Consider the following 22845-nt stretch of genomic DNA (forward strand, 5'->3'; position numbering starts at 1 on the left):
TAGGGCCAGCCTTGGTTGGGTTGTGTTCTGGACCCTAGATAACTGTATGGTTGGGATTATGGGACAAAAAGTACAATAAGATATAGTTGACTCAATACCCTTTATCCTACTGACATTGGAAGGTGATAGGAGTCCTTCAGGCCCGAAAGGGGAAGGTGAGCGCTCTGATATTTGGGCTCAGTTTCCAGACTGCCAGACAAGGATTAGAGTTTTCCTTTTCTGCTGAGTTTGGTAACCTACAAGTAACTTTTTCTTCTGACTTTATTCTTTAACTGTATAAATATAATTTTAATGGGAGTGAATAAGTAAGATGACTACTTGAATCAATAAGAGATTGATTCCATTTTCAGTTCTTAAAATTTTTTTCCCCTCCAAGCACCATACAGCCTCTGGTTATTCCCCTCATTTCCATGCCCTTCCAATTTCCAGATCCCAGGATTGCTTCTTAAGGGTACCTCCTCTTAACACTTTGCTTAGCATTCCCCAAAGTTCTCTGGAAGTCTACCTCAACTATAACTCATAGTCCTGAGCAGTGGGGGTTATTTTGGAGTTACATATGTGGAGCTGGGAGCCATCTTTTTTATGGCTACCAGTCCAAGTTCCTACCTTGGAGAGTAGTTAGTGTAATTGCATAAGAGATGCCGTTACTGCCCCACCCATAATCTAAATGGATGACCTGTGATGATGCTGGTGTCCAGCAGAGATTGCATAGTCACTGAGCTTCCCCAAATCCTCCCAACTTGTAAGAGCTGGCATTTTTAGCCCCACACCCCACACACTGGAAGAGCGAGATCATCAGTGCTTCTGTTTGTTTCCTTCCAGGCTATTTTTAAAGTAATAAGCGTCTAAAAGTGCAACTTTTAAATGCTATGCGGTATTTTTTTTTTTTTTTTAGTAGTAGTTATGATGATTTGTTTTTGTCTGCAGAACTGGCCCAGTGTCTCACCTTTTTGTACCATTGACCATTTTTTCTTCATCTGGGTGAGAGTCCCCCACCCATTTGCTGCCACGTCATGGTGAAAGTCAGGTGTTGGGAAGCAGCTCAGTTTGCAGATGTTTTGGATTTGCCTTGTCAGTGATCCCTCTGCAGCATATGAAGTATCCATTGGCTGCCTTGAGTGACACAAGCATGCTTCCACATTTATGCAACATCCTTACCAAGTGGCACACTGCTGTCATTGAAGGTGCACCAGACACTTCAAGCTGCCTAATGAGAAACCTGTGTTCTTGCAATTATTTCCAATTGCAGAAAGCCAAGTTGTCTGCTTTCTTCTAGGATGGATTAGCCAGCATCGTCCACTCACTTTCATCCTCCTTCACCCTGTCCCTCCATCTCTGGTGCCCACTAATCGAATATTTGTTGTCTGGGATGCAGGTGTTTCTGAGATTTAAACTTAGGCTGTGGTCTTTGATAGAGTCTTGAAAAACTGCCTGGCAGATAAGCCTACAGAAGCTAAATTATTCCAAAGACTCCCACCTTCAGTGTCTCTCTTGTTTCTGGAGATTTACAAGCATTTTGCCACTTTTTTTTTTTTTTTGCCTCCTCACAACTAACAACTAACAATCAGTTGCTACCACTGCTTCTCCTTTTCCTCTGGGTCTACCGGGCAGTGCCTTGCTCACCCAGACTTCCTCATTTTCATGCTCAAGGCCATTGAGGCTCTAGGCGCAATGTTGCATTGCTACTAATTTGTGTGTGTGTGTGTGTGTGTGTGTGTGTGTGTGTGTGTGTGTGTGTGTGTGTGTGTGTGTGTGTGTGTTTTGTGCCATAACATCACTCCCTGTGCGCATTCGTTTATGTCCCTGAATGGACATGAAATAGAGCCATGCTGGCATATTGTCCCTCATGTGGTGACTTGACCAGTGCCCCCTGCCAGTTTCTCTTTGGGCAATGCTCTCTGTATCCCCTGTCTCAGCTAGGGATGGACCACAAGATGAATCCAGGTGCACACCCTCTTCCTGGGGGAGGGGGTCTGTGTTATATACTCGAACGTTTAGCTTGTCGAACACCTAAACGTCTGCAACTAAACAGCAAAAGCTTACAACCGTGAATGGCCACTTCTGCAAATTTTTTCATAGGGAAAAAATTTGCTTGGCCGGACACTAAAACTTTCAAACCCTAATTAAGTGGGGGGGCTTTGCCCCCAACTAAATATACAAACTCCAAGATCTCTCTACATTGGGGAAAAGGGCAAATTCCCCATAATGGCCAAGCAAATGTTTTCCTTGTGAAAAAATTCGAAGAAGTGGATGTTCGCGGTTGTAAGCTTTCGCTGTTTAGCTGTTGATGTTTAGGTGTTCAACAAGCTAAACATTCACTGTTCTAATGTAGACCCTTCCTGGGGCACTAATCTAATTCACGTTGCCTGTGCTGTGGTTACGGCTCTCTTGCTTTACACCACAGCTGTGGCTGGCCACTTCTAATAAAGATGGGACCACAGGAGAGCCCAAAATGGAAAAGCCTTCCTTGAACATAGGAAGTTACTGTCGGTAGTCCAAGGGACTCGCACATTTTTTTGGGGTTGGGAGCCTTTGAAACTGTTTTAAAGAATGTATCCTTTATAAAACAGAAAAGGTGTAGGGAAGTAAAGAGGCCTGAGGGATATGCAGGCAAGAGGCTGTATTAATCATTTCAGTCTAGCTGACGCGGAGTCTTCAGAGGTACTGGCTTTGCCCGCCTTTCCCTGGTCTAACAGTCTATACCTGCTGCATCCTCTTCTGTCTTGACCCATTTATACACAGGCAGTGGGAGTTTAGCTTGAGAACCTGAGGAGGCTTGAATTGAAGTGACTGAGATCAGATTCTTGTCCCGTCACTGCTTTCCAGGTACCTATGACACATCTCAGTCTTCTGATATTCATCAGTTGGGTTCCTCTCTCCCAAGGCATTCCTACGATCTTCATGCAGGATATTGCATAGGGCCTACCCGTTTTTATTTATATTAGCATTTTAGTTTTTTTTTTTTTTTTTTTTTTTTTTTTTGCTCCTGTCCTTGTGTCCATCAAGCTTTCCCCTTGGCTTGTTCCCATGAGAAGTGAGAGCTCCACAGCTCATTTATTTCTGCTAGTGGTAAATGCAGGGTACTGTAGAGTGATGATGTCCTCCATCAAGGGAACATGTTTTTGTCTCACGTCATCGTCATGCACCCAATAACTTACTCTAGATTTTAGTGTGAAGTGGGCATCTGTGAAGACATGCCACTGTTTCTGCAAGTGATGTAAGCCCTCAAGGTTGCCCTAGTCCCTTTGAACTCAGCAGTCAAGTATGGTATGTGGGCTCCACTAAGGGATCTACTGTGGGACTATCTACTGTGGGACTATGCATTCTAGCCATGCTCATCCACACTCTGCTGCTGTAGAGAGGCGAGTTGGCTGAGTCGCGTCACTCCTCCATGCCACCACAACATCCCCAGTAGATGCTTGAGCAGCTACTCAATCTGTGGTTGCCTGGGTCGTAGTAGGGACTTTATCCCTCTGTGCCAATGGAGCTGATGATATTTGGAACTTGACAACTACGGCTGAGGCTTTCACATCAGTGTACAGTTACTATTAATTTAATGTAATTTCGAATGAAATGTGATTTGTAACTTGCACACTACTAATTTTGGCTATGTTTAATTTTTATGTTGGAATGCGGGTGGGGCTTCACCATGTATAAACACCAATGCTACCCACTGCTGAAGTTGTAGCATCAGTTGCCTTAACTGTCATTGCCATCGGTAGGGTATTTCAATATCATTCATGTAGTTTATTTGATTTGGAAGTTATTTCTGGGCTATACTGTCTGGTGTGCTATTAATCTTTTAATTTTTTTTCTAGAGAACCTGGTTCCTAACATTATTCTAGAGCTATTCTTCGTCTTGCAGTTGTTGACATCTAGAGGATCCTGTACAAGAGAAGATGGGGAGAGAGATGATGAATTAGAGGCATTCAAAGGTTAGAACACTGCAAGGTTTTAATGTAAAGTGTGTGTCTGTGTGTGTCTGTGTGTGTCTGTGTGTGTGTCTGTGTGTGTGTCTGTGTGTGTGTCTGTGTGTGTGTCTGTGTGTGTGTCTGTGTGTGTGTCTGTGTGTGTGTCTGTGTGTGTGTCTGTGTGTGTGTCTGTGTGTGTGTCTGTGTGTGTGTCTGTGTGTGTGTGTGTACACATACATACATACATAAACCATAGATAAACACGTGTTATTTTGTGTTTGAAACTTTTTGTAAAAATAGAACCTTTTTCATAGGGCTGGTGCATTATTAAACGTAAATCACAAGTTATGAGTATTTCTTTGTACTTCATCTGTTTCTGACTTAGATGTTTAATGTGGTGTAGTACCTGGTTATTCAGCTTCTTTTTATGCTTTCTGTAAGGCTAATGACAAGAGTTGGCAGATTGCCGCAAGATATGTTGGGATAGTTTATCACCCTATCTTTCTGAGAAGTAATCCCTCACATGTTTTACATTTACCGTCCACAAGTAGATGTTCGTCGTGTTACACTGCTGCAGTCATTACACTTTGGTTATCCTGCCGTCAGGTGGTCCTGCAGTCGGCCAGAGTTCCAAAGTCTTAGTCTGGCATCGGTTGCTGTCGCCTCCTCCCTGACGTCAGTGCGACAGGGGTATATAAGATGCAGCCGACTCCATTTTCTTCAGTCTTTCTTGCGGCACGGTGCCCGAAGCAGAAGCAGTTCGCAAGTGCTGGTCGGCAGACTCCTGAGATTTTCATTCCGAATCCAGAACCGAAGTCTTCTAAAAAAGCTAAGTACCTCGTTGCGGAAACTTTTTCTTGCCTCAGACCGATGTCAGTAAAAGTTAATAACTGTATTTCTTGTGGGAAGCAAATACCTCATAAGGATTTCCACTCCTATTGTATTCCATGCCTAGGCCCTGACCACGACGTCACTGGTTGTCGGTTTTGTGCTAGGTTTAACAAGTGCCCTATTAAACTTCGGTTTGATTTTGCCCGACATTATTTTGGCAGAAAATTCAATTACACCATGCTGTCGGAAATTCCGACGACCGCAATGCATAAAAAGTGCAAGGACAAGGACAGGCATCCGAGGCCTAAAACTGACTATGAGGCCTCTTCTGGGCCGGTTGCCGGTTCTCTGGTTTTCAGTGAGGCGCCTACGCAGCCCCTGACTACCGCTTCCACAGAACCACAGACCGCCTCCGACTCCCACGTGGAGCTGGCTGGCCCTTCGGATGCACTAGGTCTTCAGCTTACCGATCCTAAACCTACAGAGGGAACAGAAGTAGCTGAACAATCCACAGCTACAGAGGGTGTTTTCAGACCTACCCAGTTAACCATTAAACCCTCTGCTAAGTCTAAGCCCCCCTTAAAAGAAAAGAAACGGGCACAACTCTGTCCATGACAGGCTTCCATTCCTAAGAAACAAATGCTAAAAATGGCCGAGGACCTAATCACCCTGATCAGGTCCCATCCCCCTCCTGATAAAAGGCCCAGACAGGATGCAGACTATGAATCTTCTGACCAGGTGTCCATTTCCTCAGACTCTTCCTCGGACCTAGGATATTCTTTACCCCCTTATGAGGATTCTGATGCTGAGGAATCGATTCCATCAGCCTCTCCGCCTGAGGATTTCTCCTTTGGGGAGACCTTACATACCATGAGGGAGCATTTCCATTGGGAAGACCAAGATTACTCAGAATCCAAGAAAAGGCTCAGAGACTTCCTTTTATTGCCTCAACACAGACCCCTTGCTATCTCGGCAGTTTTAGACATTGTGGATGATGTGTGCACTGAATCCAGTTTGAACCCTGACTCCTTACCCCCAGCCCCAGTTAAACCTGATAGATATTACAGAGTCCCTGACTCTCACAAATTTCTGTACAAAAGCCCTGTTGGTGACCCTGAAACTATTTCTCAGGGACCCAAAGGGATTAAGGCCTCATCAGCAAAAAACCCAGTTCCCTCTGACAGAGATTCCAGAGCATTAGACAGATGGGGAAAGAAGGTATATACGTCTGCAACTTTAGCAATGAGAGCCTTGAATTGCTAGTTTCACATGCTAAAATATCAGCAATTTTTGATGTCTCAGTTGAAACAAAAGATGCTTCCAGATTCAGATCCTCCTAACTTAAAAGAAATGCAGGATTTATTGCATGCAGCTGAACAAGTGGGACAACATACTTTGCAATGTGGGTTTGATTCCTTAGAGGCCTCCTGTAGAGCAGCAGTTACAGGCTCTGTCATTAGAAGGTATGCTTGGTTAAAAGAACATACGTTACCAGATCATGTTAAGGTCAAATTATTGGATGCACCTTTGCAGCGGGATGTGCTGTTTGGAGTTAAGGCAGAGGAGGTATTAAAGAAGATGGAGGATAAGGCAAAATCTATGCAAATGGTAAAAGATTTCTTACAGGTTCAGCCTCCTCGTTTTAGCAGAAATTGGCCAACAAAGAATTGGTCTTTTCCAGTCACAGACCACAAAGGGGCAGATACAGACGTCCAAGAAGTAGAGGTCAGACACAAAGCTCTTACAGGCCTCGACAATGGGGTGCACCAGGCCAGAAAGAAGAGGAAGACAGATCTCAACCTTATAAAAAACGGCCTCAATGACTTTCCACTAAAGCTGCCAAACAGCTTTCTCTTGGCAGCACCCTTAGGAGGAAAACTGGCACTTTTCTACCACAACTGGCATTGCATCACCAAAGACAAATGGGTTCTCTACATTGTATCTCAAGGTTACAGGTTCCATTTTCACACCCTGCCAAGGCTAAAAGGAATGCCAAATCTGCCACCAAATCAATGGGTAGAGGCTCAGAAACAAATTACAGCACTCATGGACATGAGAGCTATTCAAAAGGTATCCCCACAGGAACAAGGACAAGGATTTTACTCAAGACTCTTTCTGGTTCCCAGAAAGGACAAAGCCTGGAGACCCATTCTGGACCTTTCTGCACTAAACACTTACCTGGATGTTCCGAAATTCAAGATGTTGACACTAAGCAACTTCTTCCTATGCTGGGCAAGAAAGCTTGGCTCGTGACTTTGGACCTCAAAGAGGCATACCTGCATGTCCCTATCAGACAAAACTGCGGAAGATGCCTCAGATTTCTAGCTGGTTCAATGCAATATCAATTCTCTGCACTGCCCTTTGGCTTATCTACTGCACCCAGGGTCTTCACAAAGTGCCTGGCACCAGTAATTGCATTTTGCAGGCAAAAAGGAATTCAAATTTATCCATACCTGGACGACTGCCTGATTCAAGCAGAGAGCAAGGACATTCTACTAAAGCATCTGGCGTACGTAAAAAAGTTAAGTTGCCTGGGGTACATAGTAAACGAAAAGAAATCAAAACTTGTGCCCTCACAACAGATAATATTCCTGGGTGCCAGCTTGAACACAACGACCCAGATGGCTTATCTAACGCCAGACAAGCAAGGACAACTGACTCAATATTTTCAATTAATGGCAACAAAGACCCAACTCCCTGCAAGAAAAATTCTGCAGACCTTGGGCTACATGGCATCTTGCATACTACTAATTCCATATGTCAGACTGCATATGAAGAAACTACAATGGTACCTAAAGAGCGTATGGTCTCAACACTGTCAAAGTTTGGAAACATTTATACCACTAATTCCTTGCCTACAACAGGAGTTTCGATGGTGGGTACAAGCTTGTCACCTCAACAAGGGACAGCCTTTCACTCAACCCACAGCCAGGCAGACACAGACAACAGATGCATCGGATTACACCTGGGGAGCACACATAGCAGGAAAATGTATCCAGGGCGAGTGGCCCACAGAGCAAAGACATCTCCACATCAATCAAAAAGAGATGCTAGCTGTACAAAATGCTATTATAGCTTTCAAGGACCTACTGCATCCAGGGCAATTACTACTAAAGACAGACACCACAGTTATGTGGTACATAAACAAGCAAGGGGGCACACACTCCTACCTCTTCTGCAGACAAGCCATGACCTTGTGGAACACTGCTCTAAACTACCAAGTTCATCTGCAAGCACAATTCCTGCCAGGAGAGAAAAACACACTGGCAGACGACCTAAGCAGAAACATTATGGACCCACACGAATGGGAACTGAACCCACAAATATTCAGAATGATAACACAAAAATGGTGGAGCCCGGACATAGATCTGTTTGCTTCCCCAAAGAACTGCCAATTACAGAAATTCTGCACAAGGAGCTACCATCCACAAGCATGGAAAGTGGATGCCCTCTCATTCAGCTGGAAAAAACTACAAGTATACGCTTTCCCTCCTTTACCTCTCCTTCCAAAGGTACTCATAAAAGCCAGGCAGGAAGAGCCAAAGATGATCCTGATTGCACCAGACTGGCCATGCCAGCACTGGTACCCAATCTTAAAGAACTTGGCATAAGAACCACCCTGGATTTTGCCTCAAATCCCACAGTTGTTGACACAGCACAACAATCAGATACTTCACAGTCAGCTAAAGACCTTAAATCTAACTGCATGGAAAATTCCTTAGTCAAGCAAGCAGTGATTCTCTCCAAAGTTGTTGTGGATATCATTCTGGAGGCCAGAAGGCCTAGCACCAGGAAAGCATACTCGGATAAATGGAAGAGATTCTGTGCCTGGAACCAAGTGCACAGCCTTGACCCTCGTGTCCCAAACATTCCTCAGATACTGCAATACTTAACTGAGATGCTGAACAAGGGTCTCTCTCTCTCATCCATCACGATCCACGCCTCAGCTATCTCTGCTCATTACAACATGGATCCACCAATTTTTTCTAATCCTTTGCTCAAACAATACCTCAGAGGGGCTAAAAACATAAGACCGCCCCGTAGAGCACCTACACCAACTTGGGACTTCAACATTGTTTTGGAAAAATTAACTTTACCTCCTTTTGAGCCAGCTAACACAGCAGAATTAAAATACATTTATTTATTTTATTTTACATTTGTTAACTGGGAAATTCCGACTGGACCAGGTCCATTTTCAGCGGAGGCCCGGGGAGAAAAGCTCCAACATCAAGTTATACAAATACAGTACATCCAGCATAATACACAAAACAGGTTACATCATGTATGCTGAGCATAGTAATATAACAAGAATTAATAAAAACACTCCAGGTAAAAGATATAGAACATCTCTTGGAAAACTGCTCTGCTACTGGCAATAACATCAGCACGAAGAGTTTCAGAATTGCAGGCACTAATGGCAGCATAACCTTTCCTCATCTTCCACCAGGCAGGGTGTCTTTAAGAACTAACCCTTCGTTTATGCCAAAGGTGGTATCAAGTGTGGCTCTAAACCAAACTATTCACTTGCCAACTTTCTATCCAAAACCACAGAACAAAGGGGAGAGACTACTACATTCCTTGGACATTCACAGACAGTTACGCTTCTACTTGGACAAAACCAAAGCCTTCAGAAAATCTGAGCAATTATTGGTAGCATACGCTGCAGGAGCACAGGGAAAAGCCATTTCAAAGCAGACTATTTCAAAATTGATAGGACACTGTGTACTTTTCTGCTATACCCACCATGGGAAACCTGTACCCATCAGCATTAGATCTCACTCCACCAGGGCAACAGCCACTGCAACTGCCTACCTCAGAGGAGTACCTACCAAGGATATTTTGGAAGCAGCAACATGGAGTTCTGTGCATACCTTCACCAAACATTACCATTTGCATTTATACTCCAAATCCAGAGCTGGCTTTGCCACTGCTGTACTGCAGGGCCTTCTAGCCACCCCTAATGCCTTATAGATCCAGCCTCCCTACCTGAGCTTTGGGATTCCACCCAAGTGTAATGACTGCAGCGGTGTAACACGATGAACATAGTACAGTTTTGTACCTACCATAAATGTAGATGTTAGAGTGTAAACACTGCTGCAGTCCAGGTTACCCTCCTTCCTTCCCCTATTACCTTCTGGTACTTACCTAGGGCATCTACCCCTTTATTACCTATGGGGAGTATTTGCTGGTAACTAAAAATGGTTGTTTGCTTTTATTTTGTATTTTTTACTGGCAATTTGAATTGCCTACCTGTTTGGGGGCACCTGACATCTGGGGCAAGAAAAACTGAAGAAAATGGCGTCGGCTGCATCTTATATACCCCTGTTGCACTGACGTCAGGGAGGAGGCGATAGCAACCGACGCTGGACCAAGACTTTGGAACTCTGGCCGACTGCGGGACCGCCTGATGGCAGGATAACCCAAGTGTAATGACTGCAGCAGTGTTTACACTCGAACATCTACATTTATGGTAGGTACAAAACTGTACTTTAATTTTTTATCTTTAAAAAAAAAATAACTTCCTAAAACTTGACGGGCACAATTGAATGTGGTACTTTCAGATAAACTGTTCCCACAGAGGGGAATCTTTGTAGACATTTATTCTTGGATGACTTCACCCTTCCAGTGAACCACCAAAAAAAAAATCTTTTTTCATGGGGTTCTAAGCACGTGGCTGTGCTGTAGAGGGCATACAGTTCTAACTATGGCCTAGGTGACCTGAGTTTGAGTACTGCTTGGGTGCTTGATGATGCAGGCAGTGAGGATGGACATTGTCATCCTTTGCGGAGTGGGGCGGGATTTGGTCCTCAGTTGTACATGAAGGTGATTTGATTTTCCTGCTGGAGAACAGGAAACTAATTGCACAATGCTTCTTATATGTACAGTGGTTATAAAAAGTTTACACACACCTGTTAAAATGCCAGGTTTTTGTGACATAAAAAATGAGACTACAGTAAATAATTTCAAAACTTTTCCCACCTTTAATGTGATCTATAACCTAATCTGTTGGGGGGGGGGGGGATATAAAAAATGAAAAACATACAATAAGATTGTTGCATAAATGTGCACACCCTTAAACTAATACTTTGTTGAAGCACCTTTTGATTTCATTACAGCATTCAGTCTTCTTGGGTACACACCTGCCACCAGTTAAAGAGACCGATTAACCCCGAATAAAGTTCAGCTTTTCTAGTAGGATTTTCCTGACAATTGTTCAGTTGCCTGCTACAGCAAAAGCCATGGTTCACAGAGAGCTTACAAAGCATCAAAGGGATCTCATTGTTGAAAGGTATCAGTCAGGAGAAGGGCACAAAAAATTTCCACAGCATTTGATATACCATGGAACACAGTGAAGGCAGTGATCAAAAAGTGGAGAAAATATGGGACAACAGTGACGTTGCAAAGAACTGGACATCACTCCAAAATTGATGAAAACATAAGATGAAAACTGTTCAGAGAGGCTGCCAAGAGACCTACAGCAACACTGAGGGAGCTGCAGGAATTTCTGGCAAGTACTGGTTGTATACTACATGTGAAAACTATCTCAAGTATTTTACATATGTCTGGACTGTGGGGTAGCGTTGCAAGACAGAAGCCTTTTTTTACACAGAAGAACATCATAGGCCTGGCTAAAATTTGCAAAACAATACATCAAGTCTCCTGAAAGCATGTGGGAAAATGTGTTATGGTCTAATGAGACCAAGGTTGAACTTCGTGGCCACAATTCTAAATGGTATGTTTGGCGCAAAAATAACACTTTGCATCACTAAAAGAACGCCATCCCCACGGTGAAGCATGGTGGTGGCAGTATCATGCTTTTGGGCTGCTTTTCTTCAGCTGGAAGTGGGGCGTTAGTCAAGGTGGAGGGAATTATGAACAATTCCAAATACCAGTCACATTTGGCCCAAAACCTTCAGGCATCTGCTAGAAAGCTGAAGATGAATTGGAATTTCATCTTTCCGCACGTCAATGACCACAAGCATACATCCAAATCAATAAAAGAATGGCCTCAAGGGAAGAAGAAAAACATTTTGGAATGGCTCAGCCAGAGCCCAGACCTAAATCCAATAGAGAATCTGTGGTGTGACCTAAAGAGGGCTGTGCTCAAGAGATGCTCTTTCAATTTGACAGATTTGGATGGCTTTTGCAAGGAAGAGTGGGCAAATATTGCCAAAACAAGATGTGCCATGCTGATGGACTCCTACCCAAGAAGACTGAATGCTGTAATTAAATCAAAAGGTGCTTCAACAAAGTATTAGTTTAAGGGTGTGCAGACTTGTACAACCAGCTTATTGTATGTTTTTTATTTTTATATTTTTCCCCTAACAGATTTGTTTGTTTTTCAATTGAATTGTACAGGTTATAGGTCACATTAAAGGTGGGAAAAGCTTTGAAATGATTTATTGTGATGTCATTTTTTATATCACAAAAACCTGGCATTTGAACAGGGGTGTGTACACTTGTATCCAATGTAGGTGTGTCAGTCTTGCTGATGCCAACCCTGTTTGGAAGTGAGGGGTGGTTCAGCGCTGATACCTGTTGCATGCCCCATATGTGGGCTGTAGTTGGATGTCTGCTCTGTAGTTAAAATACAGCCTCTCTTGGAGGCTGGCTTCTGACCATAAATAATAGTTAACCATCCACTGACTGCATGCTAGCAGCAAGGAAAGCAAGGTTATGCTGTCAGACTGCATGTACTCCCTGAAACATTAAATGGTTCGAATCCTTGCCTAAACACCATCCTTGATGCTATGAAATTGTTTCTTCGATATACCAGTATATATCTGTACCGGCTAAGCGCAACTCAATACATAAAATATTCTTCATCCACGTGCAGTGCCTTTCTGTTGCCTCACACCATCGTAGCTCTAAATGTTCTTCATTCTCCCTGCTGCAGTAGTGTTTTGGCTGTGTGGCTTGTACCATGCCTAGGATACAACAGCCAGCCAGCTTCACAAAGTTCTGACTCCCTTCCACACTTAACATCCTGACTTTTGGTTGGGCAGGCCCTTGGAGTGGAAATCAGATTGTAAATGCAGAAATTTTCAGTACTTTTCTTTCCATCACTAGAGGAAATTGTTATGAGGCTTAAAAGGAGTGACATTTGGCTTCAAACTTCATTTCTGGTGAAGTCCCCACGAGGAACCCTTCCACAGAAATTCTTGTCCTTTTAAGAAAATAATATATTTTATGATTAAAACAGTATTACCCCCTCAATGGAATCCAGTATTTTTTCACAGTATCGAATGTTTTCCTATTAGGGACTTCCATTTTGTATATTTTGGGGGCAGTTATTGTGGTATACGTGTACTACTTATAAAAGCTGAAAGTATTTGTGTATATTTAAAGATCAAAAAGTGTTTTGACAGAGCAAATACATTTTAATTGCTTGTGTAAACTTTGCAACAGCTTGCCTGTTATTTTTTTCTGTCAGGGTGCATTGGGAAGTGTGTGTGTTGTGTGTTGTGTGTTGTGTGTTGTGTGTTGTGTGTTGTGTGTGTGTGTGTGTGTGTGTGTGTGTGTGTGTGTGTGTGTGTGTGTGTGTGTGTGTGTGTGTCTGTGTGTGTGTGTCTGTGTGTGTGTGTGTGTGTCTGTGTGTCTGTGTGTATGGGTGTGTGTGCATGTGCGCGCGCACCTGTCTGTCTGTCTGTGTCCCAAATCTGACAACAGGAGCCTGGGAGATGAACCATTTACAGGCTGCCTGTGTCCATTACAGATGTAGGTGCCAAATCAAGGATGAATTTCCTCTTCCCCATCCAGTTGCCCAAGTTACCCTTGAATTGGGTCTGGGAGGAACTGTGGCTGACATGGATGGGGGACCCTGTTCCAGTGAAGGGGTAGTCATTGGGATACATACCTGTCTTTCCAGCAGGTCCTGTTTATGTCACAGGCAAGGTTTAAGACTTTAGAATGGGTAATTCTGGTGCTGTTTGTTTTGCTGATATGCAGGAGGTCCATCATAGTCTGGTCTAATTCCTTGTATGCCCGGCATAGATCTTCCCACAACAGTCTGTAGGACACGGAATACATTGATAGGGCCTTGAGGCGGTCTGCACAGGACATGTTACTTGCGTCCAGTATTTTTACTAAGGGACCTCTGTGGACGTTCCAGTTGCTGGTTATGCCTTGTTAGGTACATACCAAAGGGGGCATTGTACTCAATGATAGGGTCTGATGAATGCCAAATACAGTGAAACAATGACTTCCTTGGACCTAGATACCATACTTTTGTTTATAAGTTGCACAATATAGAATAATTTCCTCACTACTGTAGACACGTGATAGTCGAAGACTAGATTACTGACTGTTTGTCCCCAAGTGCCTGATACTGTCTCAACTCTTAGGGGTGTGTTTGATGGTTAACAGGGGTGGATGACTTCTCAAAAGATACTATAAATTACAGTTTTGTACCTACCATAAATGTAGATGTTAGAGGATCTCCATTGCTGCAGTCCTGACATAAGGGTATTCCGCTGCCCACCATCGGCCCGAATACCAAAGGGCTAGAACCGGCGTCTGACATCAGTACGTGCCAGTACAAATGCGCATGACCGACGCCATAACCTCAGTCTTTCTTGCCTCAGACGTCAGAATGCAAAAAAAACCACCACCCAAACCTCAACCTAAAAAGAAAAAGGGGGAAGGAGGGAGGGAAAATTGGACTGCAGCAATGGAGATCCTCGAACATCTACATTTATGGTAGGTACAAAACTGTACTATGTTCTTCGTCTCCCATTGCTGCAGTCCTGACATAAGGGTAGAATCCCAGAGCAACGGAAAAAAGGGAGGCTGGTCAACTAAATAGCAGTAGGAGCTGCTGACATGCCCTGTAAGATTGCAGTGGCAAACCCAGCCCTAGACCTAGAATAAAGAGGTAAATGATAATGCTTTGTAAAGGTATGTACAGAACTCCAAGTAGCTGCTTCTAGAATGTCTTTAGTAGCTACCCCTCTCAAAAAGCAGTAGAAGTGGCCGTAGCCCTAGTAGAATGAGGCCTGATCCCAACTGGAACATCCTCACCATGATGAGAGTAACAAAAGCAATACAATGGCTAATCCACTTGGAAATAGTTTGTTTGAGACAGCTTTCCCTCGTGAAGTCAAAGCAAAAGAAACAAATAATTGTTGAGAACTCCTGAACTCTTTGGTTCTGCTCAAATAATACCTCAACTGCCTATGTACATCCAAAGAATGCAAAACTTTTTCCCCGTCATTTTGGGGGTTAGCATAAAAAGTAGGCAAATGTATAGACTGGTTCAATGCCACATTAGAAATCACTTTAGGCAGAAAAGTAGGATTAGTACGTAAGGAAACCCTGTCATTGTGAAAAATCAGAAAAGGTTCCACTGCCATGAGGGCCTGTAATTCAGATACCCTTCTAGCAGAAGTAATAGCCAACAAAAAAGCAGTATTCCAAGACAAGAACTGCAATTGAGCTGTAGCTGCAGGTTCAAAAGGAGGCAGAGTCAGCTTTTCCAAAACAAAATTAAGATCCCAGGTAGGAGTAGGAGCTCTCCGTGGGGGTCTGATATTCTTTGCCCCGTTTAACCAATGGATGTGAAAATAAAGGAGGGTCACAATCATAGTGAGCAGAAATAGCTGCAGCATGCACTTTTATAGAAGAGAAGGACAAACCCTCGTCCAATAAAACAGTCAAATATTGCAATGTACAACTCAAATTAGGCAATTCGACATCAAAGCCTTTAGCTGAACTCCAAAGAAAAAATCTCTTCCATTTACCAGCATAAACTTTTCGAGTACTAGGACGCCTGGCTTCCAAAATAACATCCAAAACTTGTTGAGGGAGCTGAAGGTCCTCCTTCTCTAAAACAGAATGCGCCAGGCTGTCAGGCGCAGGGAGTGCACCCTGACATTGAGAAAATGATTGTTCTCTGAGACAATAAATGAGGAATCTGTGGCAATGGCCAAGGTGGTACATGAATCAAGCTCCTCAACAGAGAGGGTACCAATGCTGACGAGGCCAATCCGGTGCTATAAGGATCATGCAAGGCTTGTCCCTCCTGACTTTCAACAGCACCTGTGGAAGAAGAGGCAAAGGAGGAAAAGCATACACGTGAAGGTTGCTCCAACTGAAGGATAGTGCATCTATTTTCCAGGCTTTCGGATGAAATAGCCTTGTGCAAAACAGTGGCAGTTGGAAATTCAGAGGAGAAGCAAACAGATCTATGTCCGGAGTTCCCCAAGCCATTGTCAACTGAAGAAATACCTGAGGGTCCAATTTCCATTCGTGAGGATCCACAATCTGTCTGCTCAGAACATCTGCTAAAGAATTTTGTGCTCCTGGCAGAAACTGTGCTCGAAGAGTGATGTGCAGATTCAAAGCAGTTTCCCACAACAGCATTGCTTGTCTGCAAAGAGGGTAAGAATGAGTTCCCCCTTGCTTGTTGATGTACCACATGACCGTCGTGTTGTCTGTTCGAATCAACACCAGTCCTGGTTGAAGTAGGCTTTTGAATCCCTCCAAGGCAAATTGAACTGCCAGCATCTCTTTCATGTTGATATGCAAGTGAAGTAGCTCTGGGGCCCAAAGGTCTTGAATCCATTTTCCTCTGAAATGAGCTCCCCAGGCTGACTCCGAGGCATCTGTCGTTAATATCTGACTTGCCTCTGGTTGGGTCACAGAGAGCCCCTTGTTTAGGTGACATTCCTGAGCCCACCACAGAAATTCTCTCTGAATGCAAGGTAGGATCCGAATGACAGTGTCCAAATCGTGGCAGTGTTGAGTCGAAACGTTCTTGAGCTACCATTGTAGCTTCGTCATATGCAGTTTGGCATTGGGAAGTACTAGAATGCAAGATGCCATGAACCCCAAGGCTTGAAGGACTGTCCTTGCAGTCAGCCTGGACATTACTGATAGCTGCTGGAAGTATAGGTGAAGATTCCTTTGTTTGTCCGGGGTAAGAAATGCCATCTGAGCAGCTGTATTCAGTTTCACACCCAGAAAACACATCTCTTGTGAGGGTACTAGACTGGACTTTATTTCGTTCACAGAATACCCTAGGCATCTGAAAACTGTCATTACATACTGCAGATGTTGAAGAAGTTCGTGCTTGCCTTGAGCCAGAATCAAACAGTCGTCCAGATAAGGATAAATTTGAATTCCTGCTAGCCTGAGAAAAGCTATTACTGGAGCCAGGACTTTCGTGAATACCCTGGGCGCAGTAGACCAGCCAAAGAGCAATGCAGAGAACTGATGATGCAAATTCCCATTCCGAAACCTCAGGAATTTCCTGCAACTGGGCCTGATAGGAATGTGAAGATAGGCCTCTTTGAGATCCAGAGTCACCATCCAGTGATCTTTGCCCAGCATAGGTAACAGCTGTTGCAGTGTTAACATCTTGAATTTTGGAATTTCCAGAAAGGTATTTAGAATGGACAAGTCCAGAATTGGTCTCCAAGTATTTCCTTTCTTTGGCACTAAGAAAAGACGGGAATAAAACCCCGTGCCTCTTTCTGCAGAAGGTACTTCCTGTATTGCTTCCAACTGAAGCAGAGAAGAAATTTGAGTCTGCGCTTCCAGTTTTTGTTGACTAGGCACATCCGGCATACCTTTGAAAGGAGGGAATGTGTGAAAATAAAATTTGTAGCCTCGATTTATTATGTCCAATACCCATTTGTCTTGGGTAACCAAATGCCAATTCCTTTTGAAAAATCTCAGTTTTCCTCCCAGAGGGGCTGCCAACAAGGCAGAGTCCGGCAGCTGAAGACACGGGTCATTGGGTCTGTTTCCGAAAGGACTGACCCCTGCCCTCCCCAGCAGAAGGGGTAGAAGAACTCAAAGACCTAGAAGTAACAGGGCCCTGAGAGGAAGCCCTACCCCTACCTCGCCTCGACCTGCCCCTAGACTGATAATCCGAAGAGGGGAAAGACCAACATGTGCAGGCCAATTCCTACTGAACTTAGGGGGCTGAACCTGTAAAAAATCCTTAACTGTCTGCATAGACTTAGCTTTTTCCTCCATTTTTTTCAAAACTGACTCTACTGGAGGACCAAAAAGAACATCAGATTGTAGAGGAGCATCCATAATTCGAGCCTTAACATGCTCTGACAAGGTCTGATCTTTAAGCCAAGCATGCCTACGAATGACTGAACTAGTAGCAGCCACCCTGGAAGAAGCCTGTAAAGCATCAAAACCACACTGCAAAGAATGCTTACCAACTTGGTCTGAAGCATGCACTAAATCCTGAAGCTCCTTACATTCAATACCTTCAGCTAAAGCATCTACTTTACATTTCAATTGGCCCAGCAAATAATTTTGATACCGAAGCATATGAAACTGACAATTTAAAGCTCTCATAGCCAAAGTAGAAGAGGTATACAGTCTTTTACCCCACCTATCCAGGGCCCTAGCATCCTTGTCCAGAGGAACTGGATTCTTAACCACAGAAGCCCTAACCCCTTTGGGGCCTTGAGTAATAGTTTCTGGATCAGCCCTAGGACTCTTATATAAGTACTTGTGAGCTTCCGGAACCCTGTAGTATCTGTCTGGTTTAACCGGGGCAGGAGGCAGAGAATCTGGGTTAAGGGCAGCCTCAGAAAACACATTCTGAACAACATCCAGTACAGGGGGAATAGCCAAGGGCCTATGCTGAGGCAAAAACAAGAATTCTCTCAGTCTTTTACGGGAATCAGAATAATCCTGGCCCTCCCATTTGAAATGTTCCCTCATGGAATGCAAAGTCTCAGAGAAAGAAAAATCTTCTGGAGGGGACGAGGGAGTAGAGTCCTCAGCCTCCGAATCAGAATAGGGAGGGAAATCCTGAAGTTCTTCTACAGAGGAATCTGACTCATTGGAAGACTGAACCAAACCCTCCAACTCTGGCTCTACCCTGGGCCTCTTCGCAGGGGGGGGGGCATAGAACCCCTAATTAAAGTAATCAAATCTTCAGCCATCTTTAACATGTGCTTCCTAGGAGCTGGACCCTGGGGACACGCACCAACAGGGGCAGACTTAGACTTAGAATGGGCTTTGCTATGAGAAGGAGGAGGCCTAACTACCCTATGAGGGGAGGGAACCACTGACATCAGAGAAGCACCCTCAGCCTGGCCTAACACAGGAGAAGCCACTTCCTGCAGTAACAAAGGCTCCCCTTGAGACTCAGGTAAACTTTCAGAAGGAGCCGCTGAAGTAGCCAGTGGTACTACAGAACCGGCGTCCGGAGTGGCCGCCTCATCCTGTTTGGACCGCAAAGACTTTTCTTTGCGTTTCTTAGAAGAACCAGTCGTCAGAGAATCTGACGGCATGTTATAATTACAACGTTTACCAAACACTAGCCTAGCACAGTCTAACCGACGTTTAATAGTATGCTTGTTAAAAGTAGCACAAAAGCGACACCCAACAACATCGTGCTCAGGCCCTAAACAAGGAATGCAGAGTGAATGGTAATCCCTATGAGGAATCTGTTTCCCACAAGAAATACAGTTATTAACTTTTTCTGACATCCGTCAATACTGAGGCAAGAAAAAGACAAAAATGTCCCCAAAGGGGGTACTTAGCCCAACTTGGTCTCCGGTCTGAAACTCGAAAACCGACAATTCCAGAACGCCGAACGGCACTTGCAAATGCTGCTTCTGCTTAGGGACCATGCGGCAAGAAAGACTGAGGTTATGGCGTCGGTCATGCACATTTGTACTGGCACGTACTGATGTCAGTCTCGAGCACCGATGACCGACGCCGGTTCTAGCCCTTTGGTATTCGGGCCGATGGTGGGCAGCGGAATACCCTTATGTCAGGACTGCAGCAATGGGAGACGAAGAACATCACATTTATTGGCGTTTAGTTTTAGTCTGTGGCTCTGACAGCAGTTGTTTCAGCTCTACCTGGAGAACATTTTTCTCGGTGGATTCATTGACCGCTCCTAATTTGCAGTAGTCTTAAAAGTTAATCAGCCAGAGGCCACTGACCTTGGCCTTGACTTCAGAGAAGTAAATAGTAAAAAAGAGCAGTCCCAGGACTGTTCCCTGAAGGACTCCACTGGTTGGCCTCTTTTTAGAGGTGGACTCTGCAATTCTAACTTCTTGGGTCCTGTCTGTGAGCCTGCTGCTGTCCACTGGGAGACATAAATGTTTATACCTAACCGCTTGAGTTTGTCATCAATGCCCGAGTAGGGTATTGTTTCGTATACCTTGGCCAGGTCAAGTTAGGCAGTATGAACCATTTTGCCCTTATCCATTGCTTTGGTGGCCACCTCAAAGAAGTCCACCAGTTTGAGTAGGCATGACCTGCCTTGGCAAAACCATACTGGGTTGACTTCAGTGTCTGGAAATTTTCTCTGTAGTTATAGATCATTTCCTTGATTTTTTCCCATGGCTTTGCATGTGAGACTTGTGGATCTCTAGTTTCCAGGGTCAGTAGAAGGCCCACCCTTGTGCAGAGGGATGCCCATTGCTGTCCTCCATTCATGTGAGGCACAAAGCCTGTTTGAAAACTACAGTTAAGTAGCAATTCCAGAGGGCCTGATAGGTCATATTTCTTTCTGTTTATTTAGAAGGCATCCTGGAGTATTGTCTGGGCTTATTGATACACTGTTCTTGGCCTTGGAGAGAGCATTAAGACCCTGTTTCCTAGTGGTAGCAGTGGGAATTATATTTGATGGTATTTCCCGAGGGAAGGTGGAGTGTGGGAGAGGGGTAAAGTTGGAGCTGAATTTGTTGGCCAGTAGGTTTGCTATATAGTCTGGCTCAGTGTAGGAGACTCCAGTTGTGTATTGCATTTTAGGTTGTGTACATGGCTAAGGGAATGCCTTGTGGTTGTTCTTGGCGTGGGAGGCCAGATTTACTTCAGATTTGCCTTTGGTAGACTTTCTCGTCTGAGTAGTTTGTTTGAGAATGCTTTTATCCTGCTGTGTGCTGTACCTCCTCATTTTTGCCATGATTTTCTTCCTTCTGTTATATGTACTATTGATGATGATTCCATCAGGGTTGCTTGTTTTCTGAGCTAGTTCTGTACTACTACCTGCTTTGTACAGCTGCCTCTGTGGAACTATTGACATGCTTATATAGGGTTTTGGTGTGCAGTTCTGCATAGGCAGCACTGCTCTCAGGGTTTATAGGGGCTTGAAATTTTGCCAGGTTATCAGTTAATGGTAGGAAGTTAGGCTTTTAAAGAAGTTCCTTAATATTCTAGGGTTAGCTGGGGTTCCAGGTTTTCTTTTTACTTCAAAGGAGACCATTTTGTGGTCTGACCTTACAGAGAAGACATTACACTAAGTAGTGTGCAGCACTCTCCCATATTAGTGAGAACCAGATCCAGCGTCATCATACCCCTGGTTGGTGTACTGACAGTGTGGTCCATGGAGTCTTGTATTTACAAAGTCTAGGAATCTCTGTGCCTGGACATTTGGTGTTGTATGTGATTCCCAGTTAATCTTCTTCTTCTTCTTCTTCTTCTTTCGGCTTTATCCCGGTTAGGGGTCGCCACAGCGGATCACCTGTCCGCACACTGAATGGCAGTGGAGTTTTACGGTGTCAAGTTGCCAGCCTGGCGCCCAACCTTCCACAGAAGGCACACTCACATGCACACCTAGGGCCAATTTAGAGTGTCCAATCCACCTGCAGCATGTCTTTGGGATGTGGGAGGAAACCGGAGCACCCGGAGGAAACCCACGCGACCACAGGGAGGACATGCAGACTCCGCACAGAAGGCACCCCAGCCGAGGATCGAACCGGAGAACCTCTTGCTGTGAGGCAGCAATGCTAACCACTGCACCACCGTGGCCGCCCATGTGATTCCCAGTTAATGGTGGGATAATTAATCTCCTATGAATGTGGTATAGGATTGAATGGTGAGTGTTTTCCAATAAGTTTCCTGGGTCATGGAGGGGACCTATAGCTGGATGGAAGTGGTATTGGATTTTGCCTCCGGTGATTTGAACTTGGAGAAGCTCACATACATTGTCCTGTTTGACCAGCCGTGAGGTATTTTTATTTTTGATGTAAATTGAGACAGCTCCACCTGTAGTCCCTGACTATGTAGTAGCATTTTTAAATGTATGGCGGGCATTATAACCTGGCACTGTCGGTGCAGTGTGCTCTCTGTGGCTTTTAATCATCTCAGTGACCACACAGATTTCTACTTTTCCTAGGTTGAAAAGAGCTTCTGGGGAGTAGAGTTTTTGTTTAAACTCCTAGCATTGAGCAGTAACATCTTTAGATTTTCTTGGTTTTGATTTGCCATGTCGGGAGTACTTTCTTTTTGGTATTGCCTAAAAAGGCACTAAGGGAGGAGAGGAGGGCAATGTTTTAGCTAATATTTGAAAGCCTAGGGAGAAGAGGTACAGACCATCTCTAGCAAAACACCATGGTCTGTTAACCATCTCCTTCCATGCTGACAAATATTTCACCTCCTTAGAATGACACCAGAAACTAAGCCAGTTATTAAAAGCAGTCATCTTTTCTCATATTGTGGCATCATCCTCTGAGAAGGTAAAATGCTGCTCAGTGTTACATTCATTCCAGCCTGGAACATGCATTCTTTGTGCTCCATGATGTCTCTCTCTCTCTCTCTCTCTCTCTCTCTAATTTCTCCAAGTCTTTTGGGTTTCTAATACTATGATGGGAATGGACCCCATTCCTAAGTCAAAGTTCATGAAATTAGTATTGTTTCAATCTTTGTCAGCCAGAAGTGCTCTTCGCAGCACCCGCATTGTGCCCAGTAATGACTCCTGCAATTTTTACGGAGTTACATGTATTGGTAATGTATCTAAATACAATTGTCGATTCTTTAAGACCCGTTGCTCCTACTACTATTGGAACTGTCTGGGTATCTTTCTTCCACATTGCTGTCATTTCTGCCTGCAAATACTGATATTTTATGACTTTGTGTCTGTTTCTACACAAGATACTATAGTCACTAGGTGTAGTGATTTAAATAATCAGTGCTACTTTTGTCTTTTCATGGACCACTATATCTGGTTTTCTCGCAACTATGTTTTGAACTGTTGGTAATGTGTGATCCTATGTGATGCAGATGTAATTTTCTGTGATGCTTTGTGACTCTTGTTTCCAGTGTTTTTCAGCCACTTCAGTATCATAATGTTTGCACAATCCTCAGTGCAACAGTCTTGCCACATTGTTATGCCTTT

At 44.1% G+C, this 22845-nt stretch overlaps 1 protein-coding gene across 1 annotated transcript in view; it reads left to right on the forward strand.

Moving 5' to 3' along the window:
* CDAN1 (codanin 1) overlaps window positions 1–22845 on the forward strand; it is a gene marked incomplete in the record, with an annotated part of 1645523 nt that overhangs the window by 246260 nt on the left and 1376418 nt on the right. The window contains 1 exon segment of the mRNA XM_044074210.1: window positions 3819–3935. Coding sequence (XP_043930145.1) covers window positions 3819–3935 — 117 coding nt within the window.

The sequence above is a fragment of the Protopterus annectens genome, chromosome 6.part0 (assembly GCF_019279795.1).
Source record: "Protopterus annectens isolate FY-2018-M chromosome 6.part0, PAN1.0, whole genome shotgun sequence".
NCBI lineage: Eukaryota > Metazoa > Chordata > Ceratodontiformes > Protopteridae > Protopterus > Protopterus annectens.